At 37.8% G+C, this 20,105-nt stretch overlaps 1 protein-coding gene across 1 annotated transcript in view; it reads right to left on the bottom strand.

Moving 5' to 3' along the window:
• Window positions 1-3,773: 3,773 nt before the first annotated feature.
• The window catches only part of RNF32 (ring finger protein 32), an 88,220-nt gene continuing 71,888 nt past the window's right edge, over window positions 3,774-20,105 (bottom strand). Inside the window, 9 exon segments of the mRNA XM_069860099.1 lie at window positions 3,774-3,831; window positions 4,043-4,146; window positions 4,148-4,168; window positions 4,628-4,660; window positions 6,358-6,450; window positions 6,452-6,513; window positions 11,146-11,228; window positions 11,230-11,304; window positions 11,306-11,379. Of these exon segments, the coding sequence (XP_069716200.1) occupies window positions 3,774-3,831; window positions 4,043-4,146; window positions 4,148-4,168; window positions 4,628-4,660; window positions 6,358-6,450; window positions 6,452-6,513; window positions 11,146-11,228; window positions 11,230-11,304; window positions 11,306-11,379 (603 nt within the window).

Below are 20,105 nucleotides of genomic sequence, written 5' to 3'. Positions count from 1 at the left end.
GAGGAAAAGCAACTGCCTTTTAACCCTGCCCATATCCGCTGTCTGTTTCTGTGAATGGGAGAGCAACATGGTATTGTTGGTTCTAGGGCTTGGCATGCCTTTGTGAGCTGTACTGTGACTGTACAGGCTGCTGAGAAGACTTCATAGAATCATAGAATCACCAAGTTGGAAAAGACCCACCGGATCATCGAGTCCAACCATTCCTATCAAGCAGTAAACCATGCCCCTCAGCACCTCGTCCACCCGTCCCTTAAACACCTCCAGGGAATGTGACTCAACCACCAACAGGTGAGCCTGAGCGCGGAGGCAGAGAGGGGCTTGGGGTGCATTCAGCAAGCACTACTCCTTCTCTCTCTCTGCCTGTGCTGCTTGGTCCCTTTTCCCTCAGCAGGGAGCAGTGCTCCATTCCTTCCCAGAGCTTGCACTCTTGTTTCTCTTTCCCGTTTCACTGAGTGATCCTGAAAGTCCCCTTATGAGCCTCCTTGAGGACAAACTAAAAATAAAGGGACAAAAACTCTTCTGCCTGAGACAGTGATCTATGAAGTTCCCTTGCTGCTAAGATACTATCTGCTTTGAGCTACTCCTGTATTTTCTGCAGCGTGACCTGACCCAAACCATATCCATCAATCAGCAAATAAAGTCTAAGGTTGGGAAGAAAAAAATATTATAACTACAAATTAACTCAAAATTCATGCAAAATGCATAGTTAGTGTGAATAGAAAGGAAATAAGCATTTTGTATAATTTGTTAATGCGTTATAAAATTCACACACTAGATCATGGTGTGTTTCAATGTGCAATACTGAACCTTTTCTCCCCCAAACAACTGAAACGGATTAGAAATTCTTTCTGAAAACACTGTATCTCTATATTTCTTCTGTGACATCTTGAAAGTCAAATAGAATGGCATAAACTGAGTATTTCAAATGCTCTCTCAGTATGCAAAACTACATCAGTCATCTGTACAGCAGCAAAAGACTATGATAAAATAAAACTATGAAACAAAGCACCAAGGTGAACTTTGTCCACAGGGAAGCCTTTTTAAGTGATCCAATGTCAGCAAATTGCTTCCTAATGTGTTGACTTATGGCAACCCTCAAAAGTAAAATGAAAAGGCTGGAATTTACAGCATATCAATGAATCAGTTGATAAGCTTTTACAGGTTTAATATCCTCCTAGTTTTGCTGCTTGGAGCCACTTCAAGTTAGCAACAGAATGTTTACCATCTCCATGTGATAAAGGAAGTCAAATGACTAAACAAATTCCAGGACCATTATACTGTTTGGTGAGATTTAAATTAAAATCGCTGGTAGAAATCAAGCGGAGGGGGGAGGAAGAAACTAAAGTCAGCTACATCATTTCACAATGACTTGCCTCGCTCCCTAAACAATGGCAATATTTTCAGCAAAGCTGGAGATAGTGTAATGCGTTTGAGGAGATTTAATTGCACCAATAAAAGACTATACTACAATTAAATGACATACAGAAGTGACATTTATAGGTAGGATCAAAGAAATTCACTACCTAACATGCTGAAGCAACACCGTGCTTTCTGTGTACCATAGTGCTAAAAAGTAGCCTGCTTTGGTTTCAGTGACCTTTCCTTTCTCCTTTGATCTAGATTATTAAAAATTTTAACGATAGGTGTAATAAGGGCTGTGGTAGTGCCCTGCAACAAGTAATACGTGTCCTTCCTAGTGCTAATATTTCAGACCTTGTTTTTTATTTTGTGATATTTATTTAAGAGTATGAAACTTCACGTTTAACCTTTGTGATCCTTCCAGAGGAGGTACGGTTATTAAAAAATTTGATTTTTCTTTTCAATTGTAGTGCTGTTTGATTATGATAATGTTTAGGAAGTGACATTTTAAAAGCACAGTGCAATCTTGGGAGGCAAGATTTATTTTAGAAAAGCTTTTTAGCGTCTGGAAATGGATAAATCCTTGCAAAAAATTTCTTTAGTGTTTTCATTAACCAATGCTTAAGAGTGTAAGAGCTAACAGCAGAAAAAGTCATCTACATTCCCCTCTTGAATGCTGCTGAGAAAAATAAATATATGTCCTTTAATCATAACTACTACTGAATTCATTTAAACCTGGTTAGTCCATCGGATAAGACTTTATACATTTATTCTTAATAGAAGGTGAAAACGCCGTGCCCTTTTTGTTCGCTGAAAAATCCTGGTGTTACATATAAGAATGGTTTTCTAGTGCTGTGGGCTATATATGGAAACTATGTTAAATAAAGACCTTCCCATGGTTTACAATCATGTGATGAAAAATTGTGGTCTACCAGGCTGTTTCTCCCCAAAATTGGTACATAAGGTAGGGGCCCTAAAAGCCGTTGTGGGTAGCTTGGTAGATGGATACCATAACTGTCAGAAGTTTGGTGAGAATCATAGAATCATAGAATCACCAGGTGGGAAGAGACCCACCGGATCATCGAGTCCAACCATTCCTATCAAAAACTAAACCATGGCCCTCAGCACCTCGTCCACCCGTGCCTTAAACAAACGAGAAATTGTAATAAATGATACTCAGCTGCAACTTGCTTTCTTCAGCTTCTCTTTACTGAGACCTTTTTTGTAGCTGAGCATGGTATCTTGAACCTGCAGAAAACCGGCAGTCTTAGTGGGAAAGAGGCACATGACCATTTGCCCCGTTTCTTATGAAGAAACATCTAAATATTCTGCTGTTGGTTCTTATCATGCTACTTGAGGACAGTCACGATCCACCAAAGGATTCACTTCTTCCAGACTTCCAAATGTTTGAGCACTTTCAAGGGTAATATTAGTGTCTTCAGTTACCTCCATATTTGTTTTCTTTGTTACAGTGAAGAACTTTGCACTGATTAACAAAGGGAGCAACAGCAACCAGGTAGCTGTTGCAGTGTTAAGGCTGAAAACAACATTTTCTTTCTCTCCCTTGGTGCTCTCATTACAGAGCAGAACAGTCATGTCAGTTTTGTTGCAACAGGCTGCAAGATCACCTCTAAGATACCAACTTCACCAGTGTACATGAAGGCATAACACAGCAAGAGAGGGTCTTTGCCTACAGAGCTCTCCTCTAACAGGATACAACCAAGTAAGCATGAGAAATGACGATGGTAGCAAGGCTTCTTCTGCAAGCACTCTTTTGTTTAACTAAAACCATGATTTAAAAAAGCCCAAACAACCAATTTAAGTATTGATTTAAACCTGCCACTGATTTAGGTTGCAACAGACTGCCTTTGTATGGAATCATCTGATTTATTACAGTCTGACTTGCATCTCGGCAGAAGGTAGAGAAAGGCAAAGCTGTGGAATGGAACTGTCCAGTTCAGTGTCCAGTGAGGAGCAATGACAATGAAAAAGAGTTAGGATTGTTTCTGAATGTATTTGTTTCTCCCCTTACTGTACGTCCTGTGTATAGTTCTACAGGAAAACAAATTACTGTGGTTTATTGAAAGGTGAAGGGAAGTAGAGAGCCTCACAGAAAGCTCCACTGTTGTTGGCCTAGGCTGAAGGCAAGTCGTAAACTGAAATATTTAATTTTTTTTCCTTACTTCTACTTTGTAAAGAGGATGGAATGAACAGATTGACAAAATAACTGAGTGCCTCCAGTGCTGCCTGGTTGATGTGTATAAGGAATAAGGGAAGAGGTAGGAAGCTGATATTCAGGAGTTTTGAGTTAAGGGAGCTGAATCAGACCAAAGAAACAGACCAAAGAAGGAAATATAACATACCTTTTTCTGAAATAATTGCTTCCCCAGTTGTTATCTTTAGAAGACACTGTTTTATCTCAAGGTTTTATAATATTTTCTAACAATATATTTCCTCCCGGAGGCCTTAATTCTGTAAGACACAATATTGCTGAAGAGGAAACTCCAATTTGTATAATTTTACTATTTATATGAAAAAAATTTACACATTTTTTTTAACTTTAACTTGTGTAGCGCATTCATTCTGTTCAGCTTCTTATCATAGTAAAGTTTTAACACATTTAGAATATTATTTAGAAATAAATATTGTCCAGTGCCACACCTGTAGGAGAAGCAAGTCTTGCCTAATAGCACACTTTGTTTTAAACAAGCGTGCCCCATCATGTATTACTCTGGTCTGTTACTGCTCTTTCCTACATAGAGGACAAGGCTTTTTACCCATGAATTTTTTCAAAGGCTTTCATGCATGCCTGAAAAAATAATTACAATTACTTACAGTAAATTTCATATCTTTGGAACAGATGAAACAGATTATAGAAGTTAAAACCAGTTTATTCATCAATCCATGAACATTTTATAATACGTGCATTTTTATAATTAAAATGATAAGAGAATTTTGTAAATCTCCATATATTTCACATAAAATTTCATGACTTAAACTATTCCTGCTTAGTATAAAAATGTATAGCTCAGTTAGTTACAAACTATGTTTTCACATATGTTTTTTAAAAAGATGATAAAATAGAATAAAGTGCTTCATCATAAAATAATCTTAAATTATATTTAGTACCTTAAAAATCTAGAATAAAAATTACTTTCCAAGATGATTACACTTAATACATTAAGATATTCTTAAGAATATACGTAAGTAGTTTAATTAAAATGTGCATGTATTATGTGCTTGAGTAGTTATACAAAAATGGACTCACTTTATGGAATACATGGGAACGTGAAAGCAGCACCTGTTTTGTAAAGGAAAAATACCAAACCAAACTTGACTTTAAATCATTCTGAAAGCTGAAAAGTAAAAAATGCTTACAAGAAAAATTCTGACTGCCTGATGGGTCATCAGTTTCTTTCTGTTACTACTGCAGTCCTTCTGGTGGAAATAAATGTATTTTCTATAGATATTATTTAAGATATTGCATCTTAAACCAATATGAATTTTGTGTTAACAACACATGGAAGGACAGAAAGCAAGAAATGCCAACTGCTACTGACTGGAGGAAAAGATTATAAAACAAGTGCTTAAAAGCTGATTAATTTTTTTCCCCTCAGAGGCGTTTAATTTCAAGAAGTGATATACATCAAATGCATCATTTCACACATACAAAAAAACAAAAGAGAAAGCATGTTCACAGGCTACAAGAAAACTTCACCTTTATCTGACCTAAATTCCCACCAAATGCTGTTGAGCTCTATCCTGACAAAGGATATAGAGCTGGACAAAAAAGGCTGTTGGCTCTTAGAGGAAGGAAAAACTGGGAAAGGAGTGAAAATCAGAACAAGTAGTGTGCACTATTGAGCTGGCAAACACAAAAGGATTAATGGCTAGCAGCCAGCTGAAGGGAAGGCTTTCAGATACAGTTGCTTTTTTTTCCCTTGAGGGAGGAAAGCTAAGGAAACGCTGAGGACAAAAAGAATTCCAGAGGCATTTCCCTTTTTGTGCCAAATCTAAAGTAACCTTTTTAATGAGTGCTGTCATTTGCTCTCTCTTGTCAGGGTTTTAGATTTGCAGGGGTAGCCAGAGACTGGCAGAATAGTCTTTCGCCAGATCCATCCCACCTGTCTGTGGACAATTACACACCTCCAATTAATGGTGGGGAAAAAAGAAGCAAAAACCCTGTATCTAAGGTTATTAAAAGACCTTGATTCGTATCACACACTTGGCTGTAAAAAGTCTCCAAGAAAAATTAAAACGGAGAACAGGCAGAAAAAACCCACCCTGAAATGCACTGTGGAAAGAAAGTTGCCAGCAGTTGGGATAATTCTTCTAATTACCGTCATCACCTCTCTGAAGCAGCACTCTTCTTCCATCAGTCACTTGGGTGTTTTTCTTAATATTTTTGAGATGGTAGATTCTATGAGAAAATGTAATAAAGTATGATGTATTTATGCTTATGCTACATATATGCATTGAATAAAGCTGTAAAGGGAAAAGGCAAGTGTTTCGTCAGATAACCTAAGGAACTGACTGGTATTAAGAGTGCACCTACTTCTACTTTACCAATAGAAATAACTATTGAATTAAACTGCAGTTAGAAAAACCTCTGAGAAAACAAAATATATCTTAAATTTTCTATTTGGTGAATATTTACTCTTCTGATGAGTGAAGTCTAGAATCATATCTAACAGGAGTTTAAATGAAATAAAAATTAGCCACTACCTACTTTGCAAAACCAGAAAGGCTGATTACCTTCTCTTCTGCTGTTGTAACTTCAGAAGTGAACAAACCCTGCCAACCTTTCTCTACCGTGCCATGTCTGAAATATTTTCAGAGTTGGCCACTGAGAGCTGGGACCAGGTATTAAGTACTAAATGGTGTCTTAAAGTAGAATTTTTAATTTCTTTCCTTTCCTCCTCCACCTAATGATTTTTCACAGTAATTCTGGAAATTTTTTCTTTTTCACATACAGTTGTGCAGTTCATGCAGTTATACCTGTGCCCAAGGCTGAATTGCAATGTCTTCCTTGCATATTGCACAAAGCCTTATGGAGTTTCCTTGTTGCGTGGATGTCTGCTTTATTTTTTTCCCATTCTTCAGCAGTTAGGAGCAAGGGAGGAGGCTCAGCTAGGTCTGATTTCTGAGCAATAGACAGTAACACCAACCAATCACTAAACAAATACCCACTGGCAGATGCAGATGTGAAATCCATCAATAATGAACTCATTTAAAAATACTTCCTACAGATACCTCATATAAATCTATCATCAGACAAATCACTGGCAGGCAACGTAATTCTTAGCATTAATTAGCTATTCAGTAATTGTCAGGACCTTTGACATTCAGGATTTATACAGGAAATTCTTTTAAATGTGAACCTTTATTTGCTGACTAATTTGAATTTATTTCGATACCTTTTCATAGCCACTTAGATAGGAATTATTAACTACACAATGTAACAATGCACAATGATGTAATTTCAAATCATCAGTATAACCAAAACCTCTGTTAGAATTCATTTATGAAGGCTTCTTCAACATTGTATTTTTGTATCCTTAAAATAAAAATTAATAAAAATTAATTAAGTGGTATAGTGAAAAACTGTTGCTGTGCAAAATACTGAAGTGTAATGAGGTTGTGGTGGATACATGTGAAATAAAGACCCTAGAGAAACAAAGAGACACCAGTGTTAGCATCACTGTGATGGCTGACCTTGTTGATCTCAGATGATAATTGTGAGGTGCCTTGCTACATGTCTATGTGGAATCTTCGCCCTCTCAAGCAATCAATGAAAACACAATATTGCCCCCTCCTCCTCCAGCTCCCACAAATGGCTGATAAAGTTGTCTATCAGTATCTTAGTAGTAAAGAAAGATGTGAGCAGGTACAGCAAAGAATAGATCTTTTTCATGTTTGAAGACCAGAGGAGGCACCTTGTGTGGACTGACCAAAGTTAATGGAGGAACATCCAAGGTGTGTGTAACAAGCCAACAACGTGAGTCCACGATGGGGCCTCAACAGTATTTGCTAAAACAGAAAGGACATGGAGCAGTTAGAATGTAAACTGATGACAGCTAGGTGAGAGTTTTGATTCTAATGGGAAGGAAAGGGTCAACTCTTTCATTCATACCAAAATTTTTGCTTAAAACAGACATTAATAAGCAGCATTTATTTGTTCTGTATAAGCTTTCAAACCGCACCAGACAGCTTGTGCATCTAAACCTATTACAGTAATTAGTCACGAAGAGAAAAGGAAGCTTAACAAACCAAAGAATGGGATATTAGTGATCCACTTGCTCATGTAACTCATTATTCCAGGACAGGATTTGTTGTTTTATGAGACAAAAATTCTGCTCCTGAGCTCATCCATCTGCAGATGGATATCGTCAATCATTTAAAATTTGCATGAAAATGTCTTTGATCTTTTAAAAGAACTTTTGAGAGGTACTAAGGGAATAATAAGGAATACTTTCTTCCCCTTAGTTGAATTATCTGCCTAACTTCTTTCCTTGTGAACTCATGACATCCTTCAAAGGTACATAGATTTCATTCCATATCTTAGAATGACAGAATGAATTTGAGATTTCAAGCTGGGTCAGTTTTTACTTTTGGAACAATGTGGGAAGTACCTCCCCCACATATGGATTGGTTCACATAGACCCCACCTTGTTACTTCTGTTACCTTTGTAAAGGCATCAAGACTAAGGTAAGCAATGCATGTGAAACTTAAGTATAAAAAGAAAATTTGAATCAATGATTGCTGCGGATTACATTGGTGGTCATACATGAATTGTCCTAGATGCATGCTGTTTGAGTTCCTGGGCAACCCGATACCCAGGCACAAAGGCAGCAGCTCCTCATGTGTGGGAGCTCACAGCTCTGCCTGCAGGCTAGAATTCAAACCACTCCATGTCAAGTAGCAAAGCACATACACATGTATTTACAGTGCTGTAATTCCAGAATGTAAAATACACAGTGTATTAAGATAAAATGCTATCAGGTTTGGTGCAGTAAAATGCTTTCATCTGGTGCTCTTGATGATGAAAAATAATATGAGCTTTAAGAGAAAGGTGAAGGACCCAGCAAAGTTTTCAGAGTCTAAAATCTAGTTCAGAACATGTATTTTGCTTAAAGAATTGCTGAAATTAGTAACAGGATGACAAGAAAGCTTTCCTAAGCATGAGCGCTTTCCTTCTGGGCCATTCAACTCTTGAGGAGCTTATATTGCACAGATCAGTGTTTCTGCTATAGAAAAAGAATCAAATTATAAAACGCACAATAAAGGTTTCAGTTAAAGCATACACGAAGTTTCATCTGACCGTAATACATAAGAGTATCAGGGAATGAATAAGGAAACAAGATCCCAGTCTGATAGTCCAATATATACAAATGATGGTCATCATGATGAGAACATCTGGATACACACGGAGCAAACGAGAGCAAACCAGTCACTGCATGAAAGACACTATCACAACATAAAAAATGCCTACCCTTGATTTCCTTCCAAGTGCTGTGGTCAGAGACTGTTTTAAGGAAGACAATGAGGTGGAAAGCCTTTTGTATACCCCCAAAGTAATTAAAAAAAATGCTTATTTAAATCTTACACAAATGGATGATTGAAGCTGCCAAATAGGAAGAGGCTGGCAGTAAAACCTAACTTCTAAATAGTTTAAATCAGATGGGATATTTGTGAGGGACAGGTTATACAGGTGTTTAGAAGGAAAGATTTTATGCAACATAGTTGATGAAGGAAAAGTGGCAGCAGGACGCCCAAGAAGGGATATGTGGGTTAAGCAAAAGGCTCTGTGAAGAAATTCTCAGTGTAGCACTTTGAATAAATACAAACAATGAAAACCTGTCTTTATCATAGCTCAAGACATCCAAGAGTTTTCATCCTTGTGCATCAAGTTTAGAAGCCCAACCCATTTACTGACACACCCATTTAAAATCAAATGAGTAATATATCCTAAAATGAACAGTAGTAAAGTGATTGCATACATTAATCATTAAACTATTATTATTTGATTTTAGGACTGAAGTCCCTATTGAGAAAAATTTAGTGATAGAGGCCTGTAAGATTTTGTTTGATTAACCACACACCCAAGAAGAAAAAGTTGCATTAGATTATATTTTCAAAGCCATCTCCCAGCCGTAAGGTTTAAATCACACAGTTCATATAAAGAAGAGAAGGCTTGACACAAGCATTTGAAAACAATATGAGACTCCATTTGAAAATACTAACAAGGAAAACCCAGAAACAACAGCAATTTTAAAAAATCTTTCAGCACATCCTTTCAAATCACTTGCACAAGCATTCATATGGGACATTTCAGTCACTGTTGTGATTTAAAGAGAAAATAGTTGGTCTTGCTTATAACTGCAAAGAACATGCTCACACTTGGGCTGCATTTTTTCTCCACAACCTTTAGCTTTCATAATCACTCATTATTTATATTTGCGTTAACCTCAGTACCTCTCTTCTGTTGCTCCCTCTACTATCCTCTCTTCTTTCAAATTCCTCTTCAAAACTAACCAAAGGAAAAACCTCCCATCATTAGAACTATAACCATGTAAACATAGTAATAATCACGTTGTCTTACTGCCTTTGTCCCACCAGTTGTTACACTCACTTGTTGTGTATTATCTTAAGTTACCCTCTTAACCTGCAGCTGATTCCAGGAGGCAGATGCCTGTGCTTGTACAGAGCCTCATTGATTTACATGGTTCTCTTTACAACTGGGACTACTGTGACAGTTCCTGTACCAAAGGCAATGTGATCTGCAGAGAGGCCTAAGGGCATTTTTATGAAAAAGAATAAATAAAAATAAAAAATTAATAAAGATGAAAGTGTGTTATGCCTAAAACTTCAAATTGTGGAACTGGAAGGTCCTTTAGGAAATGCCTAATCAAGAGAACCAAAAGGATGATGACACGAAGATGTTCATAGCAGGAACACTCCAGAATTCCTTAGAAATGCAAGATTGAAACTGATATGTGGAACCATGTTTCGTCTCCCGGTCTCTTAAGTTGCTTCCTGACTTTGTTTTTTTTAAGCAATATTGTCTGTTTCTGCTGTACAACTGTATTATTATAATACTATTTAAAGGTGAGTTTTCTCACCAGGCATCATTCCAAGCCCTCACATCTGTGACTTTTATCTTGTTGCATGTTTGCTTCTAAATTTGAAAAAGGTATTTAACTACAGGTGTTAATTCTTCCTGGCTTTAGCCCCAGGACCATTGTAAAAACAAATCTTTTTAACTTAGAGTAAAGGTAGGTATATATTAACAAAGAATACAGTTAATGCAGCACTAGGAAATACCTTTCAACAGAATAAAGAATAAAACAAACTGTTTCAAATCAGCTTAAAAAAATCTTAATAGTAAAATATTCCTCCAAATAAATAAATATAATATCAAAATCACTCATGTTTGCTTGAGGCTGTAAAGAAAGTTCTGACACTCAACACACAAAATTTATTAAAATAAGTGTATAAGACTTCCTGCCTCTTAATGAATAATTCTTCATCAAGATGCACTAGTTTCTTCACTTCACAAGAATAATATTTTTAATACGTTTCAGATAATGAAAAGACACATTGGAGCCACTAAAGGCAATTCTATTGTTTACCTGTTGGCCTAAATTTTGACACTTTATAAAACAAGATATTATGCTGTTTAGCATTACATTATTTTATTGAATAGAAAGGTTAGCTTCCTCATTATAATTTATTTTAAATAAAAACAAAAATTCACAAATCACAATATAATGATTTACCCATCTTTAGCTGTGGAAGATTGGGATCAAGAACTCATTCCTTTTCTGCATTTTCTTTATTTTTGTAATGAGTGCTCCTTTTTCTTGAAAAAAAGCATCTTGGTGTTCCTTGTCCTTGACATAAAGGTATCTGCTAACGAAAGATCCTCGAGCTGATGACCGTAGCATATGATTTTGTAAAACAACTGCAAAAACTGCTGTCATTTCTTGTTTGGAGGAGCAGTCCCCAACCTTGAACAACTGTTTTTATAAATTGACTGAAATTATTGTTATAATTTGACTTGGCTGCTCGATGAGGGAAAGGCTGTGGATGTGGTCTTCTTGGACTTCAGCAAAGCCTTTGACACAGTTTCTCACAGCATTCTGCTTCGGAAACTGTCAGCCTCTGGCCTGGACAGGCGCACACTCTCCTGGGTGGAAAACTGGTTGGCTGGCCGGGCCCAGAGAGTGGTGGGAAATGGTGCAAAATCCAGCTGGAGGCCAGTGACAAGTGGGGTTCCCCAGGGCTCAGTGCTGGGTCAAGCCCTGTTCAATGTCTTTATCAATGATCTGGATGAAGGCATCGAGTGCACCCTTAGCGAGTTTGCAGACGACACTAAGCTGGGTGGAAGTGTCGATCCGCTGGAGGGTCGGGAGGCTCTGCAAAGGGATCTGAACAGGCTGGACCGCTGGGCAGAGTCCAATGGCATGAGGTTTAACAAGGCCAAATGCCGGGTCCTGCACTTGGGGCACAACAACCCTGTGCAGTGCTACAGACTAGGAGAAGTCTGGCTGGAAAGCTGCCTGGAGGAGAGGGACCTGGGGGTGTTGGTTGACAGTGACTGAACGTGAGCCAGCAGTGTGCCCAGGTGGCCAAGGAGGCCAATGGCATCTTGGCTTGTATCAGAAATGGCGTGACCAGCAGGTCCAGGGAGGTTATTCTCCCTCTGTACTCGGCACTGGTGAGACCGCCCCTCGAATCCTGTGTTCAGTTCTGGGCCCCTCACCACAAGAAGGATGTTGAGGCTCTGGAGCGAGTCCAGAGAAGAGCAACAAAGCTGGTGAGGGGGCTGGAGAACAGGCCTTATGAGGAGCAGCTGAGAGAGCTGGGGTTGTTTAGCCTGGAGGAGGCTGAGGGGAGACCTCATTGCTCTCTATAACTACCTGAAAGGAGGCTGTAAAAAGGAAGGAGCTGGCCTCTTCTCCCAAGTGACAGGGGACAGGACAAGAGGGAATGACCTCAAGCTCCACCAGGGGAGATTTAGGCTGGACATTAGGAAAAAATTTTTGACAGAAAGGGTCATTGGGCACTGGCAGAGGCTGCCGAGGGAGGTGGTTGATTCACCTCCCCTGGAGGTGTTTAAGGCATGGGTGGGCGAGGTGCTAAGGGACATGGTTTAGTGTTTGATAGGAATGGTTGGACTCAATGATCCAGTGGGTCTCTTCCAACCTGGTTATTCTATGATTCTATGAAATTATTAAAAAATTATATATTGTATGAAATTAAAAGAAATTCTTCTCTTATCCAATATTTTTGACTTGTCAGAATCTTTTATACACACACAACTTCCATACTTGAAGCCTAAAATGCAATTACCATAATCTGAAATTTAAGATTGACGTTTCTGACACATTTTAGTTTTAGCTTATAAAAAGTCAAATAAAATCTTTGATTTATCATTAATATTAAATAAATCAGCAGTAATTTAAAAGTTTTAATTACTGAGCCTGTAATTATTAAATTCTATAAAGTCATTATGGACTATAAAAGTTTGGCACGCCCAAACACATTTTTACTTCAATATAATTAAAAACAATCCCGAAGGCTAACCTTGCCTTCCAGAATGCTCCATATAAACAAGAATATATTATTTTTGGACAGGTAATGGACTTATCTATCTATCCATCCCTCCATTTCTCCACACCCTTCTGCTTTATTTTAAAAGATGTGAAATCTTACCTCATTAAAATCATGACGTTACATTGATAATCTTTAGCTGGTTTTGCAAGAGTCATATGGCTCTACAGACACAGGCAAGAACTTAGCTCCTGTGTCTGTGTTGCGATGGGGGCTGGCAGTGAGCAGTAATAGTAACCTTTCATGTGCACTTTGACTTGAAATCTATTTTTCACTCTGCATTTTTCATTTTTTAATGCATATTTTTAACTTCAGAGCTGTTTTTAACCTGATAGGTGATGAAAGGCAGGATCATATACGGAAAGGCTTCCTTCAGCAGCACAGCTCTCCAGTGTCTCAGAATCTCCTGCTGATGGTGGCAGGGATAGACAGTCTTCAGCCAATTGCTCCAGCAGCCTCCGTGGTTAGTGATGAACACGGAATCACAGTTTGTGCTGCATTAGCATCAGTTGGCTGTTGATCTGTGACCTGCTGGGCATCAGTTCAGCCATGGGTAGTTCTATATAAGAGGCATTTTTGTATCAGAAACAGTGGCCAGCAGGATTAGGGAAGTGATTTCCCCCCTGTACTTGGCAGTGGTGAGACTGGACCCTGAGTCTTGTGTTCATTTTTGGGCCTCTCAATACAAGAAGGACATTGAGCTGCTGGACTGTGTCCAGAGAAGTGTGAGAAAGCTGATGAATGAGCTCTCCAGAACAAGACTTATGAGGAGCAGCAGAGGGAACTGAGGTTTTAGTCTGGAGAAAAGGAGGCTGAGGGGAAATCTTATTGCTCTTTAAAACTACCTGAAGGGAGCTTGTAGTGAGGTGGGTATTGGTTTCTTCTCCCAAGTAACAAGTGATAGGACAAGAGGAAACATCCTCAAGTTGTGCCAGGGGATGTTTAGAGTTGCTATTAGATAAAAATTCTTTCACTAAAAGTGTTGTCAAGCACTGGAGAAGGTGTCCCAGGGAGGTGGTTGAGTCACCATCTGTGGAGATACTTAAAAGACACGTAGATGTGGCACTTTGGGACAGGTACAGTGGTAGAGCTGGCAGTGTTAGGCTTACAATTGGACTTGATGATCTTAAAGGTCTTCTACAACCTAAATGATTCTGGGATTCTAACACCTTTAAGGTAATAATTTCAGTATTCATGACTGCACTTCTTCCTAAGCATAGCTAGGTGTTTACATTTCTCCCTGCATTTAGCAAAGTTAGGGTGGCTCATTTGAAGTTAAACACTGGTCGCTTTGAATTTTAAGGGAAGGTACATCATTGCCATTTTGGGTGATCTGTGGTCTTGGCAACTCTGTTATAGAGTCAAAATTACTACAAAGTAATTTCTATACAAAGAGAACAGATGAGCAGTGTCCATATGGATGAAACCAAAGATCCTTGTCACCTAGTGTCCCGTCTTTGACGATGGCAAAAACCAGATAGCCCAGGAGGATACTGTAAGACCAGGATTACTGCACAGTGGCAGCTACTTCAGGGACTTCCCAGGCTTCAGACCATGCCTTCCTGAGCCAAAAAGACAGCGCCCTCATTTTTAATAACGACTAATGTCTTTCTTAAAGGTCCAGAACCATGCAAAAGTACTCTTAGCTCCTAGCTGAAGTGTAGGTTTCCTCTGGCCATTTTCCTGGTTGTTCTCACTTGATGGCCCTGGATCTGTGAAGTGGAGCACAGGTACAGATGCTGCCTCAAGTCCAGGTGTGCAATTTCTTTAATCTTTGAGGTTTAAACAGTTGCCGCAGTCCTTCTCAGCTGCTACTGATTTGAGAGATTCGTTTTCTTGTGGAAATGACATTTTCCAAGGAAATGCAGTGAGGCTGTCCTGTGAGTAATCCTTCGAGCGGCTTATAAATGGAGTGATTAAGCCACTGGATGCACGTCTTCTCTGTAATTATAAGTAATTACTTCAAAGTCAAATCTGCAAATGAGAATACCTCTGTGTACTGTAGGGGAAGATGTAAAAAGCAACTGAAGTGGCTATCTTTAAAATGACATTAAATCACTGATCATTTCTAAAGACAGGAGTAAAAAGATAAAATAACCTTTTTTTTTTAAGGTGAACTTGCAAGTTAGCTTGACACAAAACCTGACTCAGTAATACCATAAAAGGATATTTACCACAATAAACGTCTAAAGATTTTTAACAATACATTTTAATTAGGAAATACAGTAGAAAATTTTATTTTTTCTGCTGTCTAAAATGTAAAGAGAAGTCAAAATATCATAATATTTGCAAAAATAAATTCATTGATGTGTAGAAAAATCATTAGTATGTATCAATTTGAATACAAATATTGTGAAAAATACCTCTCTATTACCTGTTTTGGTTTCACTTTATGCTTTATCTTGGTCCAGCACTCCTGTATTTTTTCAGAGTTGCATTACTTCTGTTTTATTTTTTTTATTTAGGAATACTTAACTGAGTTTCTTAAAATGCTAATAAGCTTCTTTTAAAACAATGTTTGCCTTCTATTTCTGTCATACCTCATTAAAGTGATCCTATACACATGTATTCTTAATTAAGGTTTTTCTTTAAAATAAGCTTTCAGCCCAAAGGTGCTTGGTCCTATTTGAAACGTATAGAAGATTAGTGTTGTCTTTTGGTTTGGTTTTCACCTTTACTGTACTTCCTACTGCTTCTGAACTAAAATTTCTGTATTGTCCTTAGCTGATACATGGTCAAGATGAAATTAAAATTCATACTGCAGTCCTCTGGAGAGTAACAGGGCTCAGTAACTGTCATTTCTTATTAAGTGCCACCTTTTACCAAGAGCCTTCACTTCAAATGCAAAAAGTTGCCTTAAACAGTCTGAAGACATAATGAACACACTGCCTGTTTTGAAGGTGACTAGTGAGGGACTAACAATATAACTGTTTTTATCTACATGCCTAGTTTTGAAACTGTAATTGTGTGTTTAAATAGTGCTGAAATCATGTATCTGTCTAGAATGGTTGAGTTTTACAAAATTCTTTTCAAGAACATTTAGGAAAAATGGGAGTTTTAGCCCTAGGTTAGCAGCACTCATGGAATCGGAATGGTTTGGATTGGTAGAGACCTTCAAGATCATCCAGTTCCAACCTCCCTGCCATGGACAGGGACACCTTCCTCTGGATCAAGTTGCTCATCTGAGGTACACCTTCAGTGCAGTAAGTTTTAAAGTTTTTTTTTAAGGATTAAGACACAAATTCAACAGCCTCTGGCCTTCTAGAGTAAAATGCACTAGCAGAAAAGCAAATCCTCTTTTTCTTGTAGAGCTGTAACCAAGCATGATAGTGCTAATCAGCAGAGGCAGGTGGCCATCAACAGCAGGAGAGTAATGTTTCAGGAAGAGATGATAAAATGATGTAGGTTGAATAAATTTGACACTGAAACAGCAATGCTAGGGCAAAGGTTTGAAGTAAAGTTTCTTTTATGGCAGCTGTACTGAGCTTGACTGTAACTGGGTCTTCATGCCATAATACCATCTACGATATGTTTTTATTCCTTGGCATGTTAGAGGAGTGTAATAAAAATATTAACATATTTGAAAGCAATGTAGTACTTCTGTGGATGTTACTTCAAATTGATCAACATTTGAATGGTTGTTTTAAAACAACATATTATAAAAATGTATATTGACAGAAGTAAAGCCTGTGTTGTAAACAGCAAAAACGGTGAGTGCTACAGCTTCTGTAAGATGAACCTTTTGCAACCTTATCCTTGGAAGGGTTGTTTTGTAGTATTGTTACAGTGATGTTAGGCTGCATTGTCTTCAAACCAAGCTGTAGGGAGTGGACAGTGAATAGATGGGTGATGGGTAATGAACTTTGCATGTGTTAAGATGCAGATTTTCTTTTTTCACTGGAGATAAGGACTGCTGAAAGTGTACCAGCCAATAACTCTTTTAAGAATCAAAGGAACTGCTGTCATAAATGATAAGATCTGAGTCTGAATACCTTAGCGAGGAATTCCAGCTCAAGATACTTCTGCTAGCTGAGGAGGGCAGATTTGGGCACATCTGCACACAAGCCTTGCCTTTGACTCAGCAATGAACACTGTCGCAGAGCTTTGTAGTTGTCCAGATAAATTTTTTTTTAAGAGAACTGAGTCAGACATCCTTAATCATAAAAACACAGTGTCTACGCTTTCCTCTCAGATGTTTGAAAATGGTTTACCTTGTTTACTCTTTGTTCACATACATATTAGATATATATTTGTTGATACACACACTATGTATTTTTCTTTGTGGTGCTATTTGTTTACTGTTTCTGTTTTCTGTCTGGTTCTGCTAACTTGCAGGCAATTGCTTCCAATTCAGTAGGAAAGCTGCGTAGTTTTAGCTGTGAGGGTAGCAGAGATATTAGGTCCCTTCAAAGCCCTTTCAGCTTGGTGAAAAGGCTGTCACTGGTTTATAGTTGAATTCAAAATTTGTTCTGTTAATTAAATATTATTTCCTTCTTAGGGAGGAAAAGCTTAATTTAAAGGGAAATCTATATGCATACATTTTTGTAAGAATTAGGTTCCAACCCAAATGTGATTTCCTGCATGACCACTGATTTTTATTGAGTGTATGTCATAGTAAAGTTTTTTTTTTGCAATTGCACACACTAGGATTTACAGATCTGAAGGGCTTTACGTTTGTAAAAACTTGCAAATATTTTATAAGAATGCATTGGAAATTACTTAGGTAATATTACTTTAGAAAGAACAAACCCAAACCATCTGGTTTGCAACATTTTTATGCCTGTTTATTAACTGTGTATGGCACTGGGTTGTGTAAAGCTGTAGATGTATGAATATTTAGTTTTGGATGTGCCTGTGAAGTGTTGTGTATGTTCCGATCAGTAATTTCCGGTTAGATGAATATTTGCTTAAAGATGATATTTTCCACATTGTAGGAAATCCGTTTAATTATATAAAGAGTGTATTTTCTCCAAATGTGTACTGTAGAGTACAAGCCTCGAATTCATACCATTGTCAGCATTTAATGCACTAATTTCTTCCTCTCTGTTTGTCTTTGGAGAGGTCCTCATTCCTTGAGGATGAAGTAAAGCTCTGGTTCCATCACTGCGGTCTTCAGAATTAGCACTGAAAACACAGGATTCTTTTCCTGGGTTGATGAAAGTAATTTCTTGTTTGCTGTGTCAAACAAAGCATGCTATTTGTCACATTGTGGTTTGTGTATCTTTTAAGAAGCTTTCAACTTTGATCTGAGTCAAGGTACACTCAGTAGCACAGATGATAGAAGTAACAAACCAGTGATGTGCATTGTCATTCATACAAACTCTTTAAGTCAACAAATACTGAGACTTAGATGAAGAAAACCGTATTGCTTTTGAGGGGGCTTGTGCATTCTTGTGAGAAAATGCAGACCTCTGCTTTTCTTGTTTCAGACAAAGGTGTGGAGCAATTTATTAGTTAAGGATTCAGCTCAGTGTCTGCAATCAAAAGGTGCCTCTTCTAGTCCAGATTCTGGCCCTTGCTTATATTTTCTAGGTAAACAGTTGCATTTAAAAGACACTGCAGAGGCGGCTGGGTAGCACATAAAAGCTGCTTTCTTCTAACTGTCATCACAGAGGTTTTCAGAACCTGCTTTCAATACTTCCAGGGCTGGCATTTGTGTCTCTTTCTCTCTCTCTTTTTATGTTAAATGCTGTTTGAAACAGGGGTGGTTTTTTAAAAGTAACTTTCACCTGCTTTTTACCTGGTCTGTCTGTAGGGAAATTAACCTTTTGTGTAACAACACAGAGGGTTAGAAGACTATTTCACCAAAATACTCTTCTAAGAGAAAGCAAAAAAAGACAATTATAACAAACAAGCAATTATTCTGAGTGGTTGTGTGATTCTGAAAGTTATATCTTGCCTTGTGTTAAAACTTTCAGGTTTAAAGGGCATAATTTAATCATCCAATCTGACCTTCTGAGATGGTGGAAAGAATTTCATGCAGTTAGTAAAGATTGGAACTTAAAGCATTTGTTTAAACCGTGTCTTTCAGTAAGTCATTCAGTTTTCAACTAAAAATTTCATAACTTGGGGGAGGTTGTTTGTTCAAGTGGTTAATCATCATGACTGTTGCTCTATTACATCTTATTTGAATTTTTCTGGCATCAGCTTCTAGCCATTTGCTCTTTTTAAGCTTTTCTCATCTAGGCTGAAAAGCTCTTTATTAACTGGTATTTTCTCCTTGAAGAGATACATTAACAATGTCATCAAGTCATCCCTCAATTTTTGTTGCTAATCTGAATAGACTGGATTTGTCAGACCACTCTTGAGACATTTGCCTAGGCCTGGAATATTTTCATTTTTTTATTCCCATCTTGAGCATTACATAAATCTTCAATGTTAAAAAGTTAAAGTACCTGAACATTTTCTTGTTCTGTTCTTTCTTTCATCAACAACTTATACAAAGCAAAAATATTTATTTGTGCTTAGTGCCATACACTTTCTGATAGAACAAAAGTGTATCCATCAAAAACCCCATTCTTCGCGACAAAGACTGTTTTTCCATAATTTTGCTTTTCTCACTTTGATATTTTTAGATGCAAATGTCTCATTTGGTTTGTGCTATTCAGACCTTTCATCTTTGCAAAATAGACCCAAGAATAGCAGATGCAGTAAGCAACTGCAGCTGTGGTGCAGCAAAGGTGAAATACACCTTTAAAAAGGAACACATCCATAAAATAATAAAACTTGCAAATACTGATATAAGGAGCTTAAAGGAAACTCTGGATAGGACGTAATGTCTGTCATCAGGACAATATAGGCATAATTTATCACTTGTGAAATATGGTGCTCATGAAAAAAATCAATAAGGTACAATAATTAATTTCTGTGTACTGCATAGGAAAGACAGATTGGGATGTGGAAGTGAGAGGTTGATTCTATAATTCCCATGTGGGTTTTTTTGAGCAAGAGAAATGGAGAGTAAATGGGACCATGTGAGATTATCTGGGCTAAATACTACCCCGCACAGGGCAAGTATAACTGTAAAGAGCACAAAGCAAAGACAGTTTTCTTCTCCAATGAGAATTTAAGGAGAATGTGAGTAGGGGTAGATGACACCATGCCATTGAATCTCATGTCAAAATGTGAT

The sequence above is a fragment of the Phaenicophaeus curvirostris genome, chromosome 6, assembly GCF_032191515.1.
Source record: "Phaenicophaeus curvirostris isolate KB17595 chromosome 6, BPBGC_Pcur_1.0, whole genome shotgun sequence".
NCBI classification, from domain to species: Eukaryota; Metazoa; Chordata; class Aves; order Cuculiformes; family Cuculidae; genus Phaenicophaeus; species Phaenicophaeus curvirostris.
Note: the sequence above shows the minus strand (reverse complement) of the source record. Positions and strands in the feature narration are given on the sequence as shown.